At 40.1% G+C, this 2,500-nt stretch overlaps 1 protein-coding gene across 1 annotated transcript in view; it reads right to left on the bottom strand.

The window, feature by feature from the left end:
• LOC144973144 (suppressor of tumorigenicity 14 protein homolog) overlaps positions 1 to 2,500 on the bottom strand; it is a 35,316-nt gene that overhangs the window by 6,301 nt on the left and 26,515 nt on the right. Inside the window, exon 10 of the mRNA XM_078915247.1 lies at positions 1,026 to 1,218. Coding sequence (XP_078771373.1) covers positions 1,026 to 1,218 — 193 coding nt within the window. The remainder of the gene's footprint in view (positions 1 to 1,025; positions 1,219 to 2,500) is intronic.

The following is a 2,500-nucleotide window of genomic DNA, read 5'->3' as shown; positions in this document are numbered from 1 at the left end:
TGATGTATTGAAATGGTTCGAGGCCATAAGACATACAACTAGCACACCAACGACCAAATTCAACGAATTGATCACAGTCATAGTTGCCCTTCAGCTTCCTCTCATCCCAGCGCTTCATACTTTTGATCGGAGTCGGTAACCCAAGAATGCCATGATGAAGAGATAGATAGATTGATTAATTGATTGATAATTATTGATAGATATATACAGAGGAAAGGAAGGTGGATGTCCCTCTTAAGCGCACAGTGGACGGGGTTAGTAAAATTAAATACGATGATTCGCTTATCCTTTCCGAGAGTCCATTGGGAAAGTCATGGCGAGATGTGGAAAGCTGATCGAACTAAATACACCAGTTGACACTGACTCCCTGTGGTAGGAAATCAATGAGGATTACATCTCTAATGTCCCAAAACACTGTTGGCATAATTTTCCCATATTGACTGCTAGTGTAGGACGGAACCTTCCTTGATTCCATCCAGAGCAGAACGGGTAGAAAAATCGTCTAGGCAATCGAAATTGGGATTTAATATAACTATCCAACGGAGTAAAGATATTGCGGCTTCGCCTCGCCAGCTTATTCTAGTTTCAAAGAACATCCGGTTAACGCAGAGTTGGTATTTCACTGTATGACGATGCCACTGAATTATGGCTTTGACATATTACAAAAACGCAGACTAACTTTGGACTAATAATAAAAAGTAGTTGAGTCTGGCGGTATTGTCCACTTGCTAGTTAATGGTGCCGCAAAGAGGATTGTGAAACATTGCTTCGTCACAAATGCTATCAAAAATAGATCTTCTCAATCATTCCCCGACTGACCTGAGATATCCGTTTACACTTAAACACCGTGAGAAAATGTGAGTAAAGAGCCATTTCCAAAGACTCAACTGCTCATAGCAGACATCGAACCCGGGATTACCGGTCCGAATGCGATTGTCATACTATCATTGTCAGATTATTGTTGCTATCCTCATGTTAAGGGACCATGATATAATATATAGTGGGGAAAAATCCCAAATACTTACTGGTCAAAGCAATGAGCAGCTGATATGATCCAATTTGGTAAGACTAGAGTAGCACCACAAAGATGTGTTCCTTCGGGCGATAAGATGGATACTGTCCACGGCCACGCCCCAATCAATGCTTCTGCTCCGCCGACAATTCTGTAGTCATTCAAAATAGCCTGGATCGATGGTTTACCGCAAGACGTACGATTAGCTTGAATATTTGGAAATGCAATTTTATTAGTATACAATAGAACCTATGTGTTACATGCCAGGATATAACAATAACAGGGACCCGATTATAACAGTTTTTTTTTCAATTTCTCTCCTCCCCCCCCCCTCTTTGCCTTTAGTAAAAGTTACGGGCTATAGCAGAGACTTTTAAGAGACTAAATTGTTATACCGGATGCACCGAAACCCAGTCAATATCTCCAAATAAAATTAATTAGTCCCATTACGATCTGGTAAGCCGACAGCTAAAGACAATTGAGCGCTACAGTGGAAACCATTTATAACAGGCCCGGTTATAACAGGGATCGGGTATAACAGGTATTTTTCAAATCCCCGTTTTTTACCTCTCTTTGTCTCTATTAAAAAATATCGGTTATAGCATGGCCTCACTTGAACCAAATCGGCTATAACAGGGACAATGCCTTTTCACACGGGAACAATCAAGAAGGAAAACTGCTAAATTTTAGGCCTTGTCGCACGGTGAGGAACACAGATAACCCTCCCCCCCTCTCTCTCTCTCTCTCTCTCTCTCTCTCTCTCTCTCTCTCTCTCTCTCTCATCGTTGTAGTCGTCGTCATAGTAATGGTAGTAATAATAATAGAAGTAGTGATAGTAGAAGTTGTAGTAGTAGTAGTAGTAGTAGTAGTAGTAGTAGTAGTAGTAGTAGTAGTAGTAGTAGTAGTAGTAGTAGTAGTAGTAGTAGTAGTAGTAGTAGTAGTAGTAGTAGTAGTAGTAGTAGAGAGTAGTAGTAGTAGTAGTAGTAGTAGTAGTAGTAGTAGTAGTAGTAGTAGTAGTAGTAGTAGTAGTAGTAGTAGTTGTAGTAGTAGTAGTAGTAGTAGTAGTAGTAGTAGTAGTAGTAGTAGTAGTAGTAGTACTAAAATAAAGTTTGAAATTTAAAAAAAGGTAAACAAAGAAGAAAAAAAAAGAGTTATATCTAGATCTATACATGTATTAGAATTTACATTGCGCACAATCCCTGTCGCATGCAGTTTTCTGGCAAGGGAGGTAATCGATGTATTAGATCACTTGAAAAAGTCAATTATCTACTTATTTCCCTTGTATTTCTGATGCAACAGGGATCGGCTATAAGAGGACTTTTGCTCTGGTCCCATCATCCCTGTTATATCAGGTTTCCACTGTATGTTAGGCCTAGTCCGTGATTATTCTCTTCCCCCCCCCCCCTACCTCTCTCTCTCACACTCACTCTCTCTCTCTCTCTCTCTCTCTCTCTCTCTCTCTCTCTGTGCTTTTGTGTTTGTGTGTAT

This window comes from Berghia stephanieae, chromosome 5 (genome assembly GCF_034508935.2).
Source record: "Berghia stephanieae isolate SIO BIC M18660-M18661 chromosome 5, UCSD_Bste_1.3, whole genome shotgun sequence".
NCBI lineage: Eukaryota > Metazoa > Mollusca > Gastropoda > Nudibranchia > Aeolidiidae > Berghia > Berghia stephanieae.
This window is presented reverse-complemented; position numbering and strand designations above follow the sequence as displayed.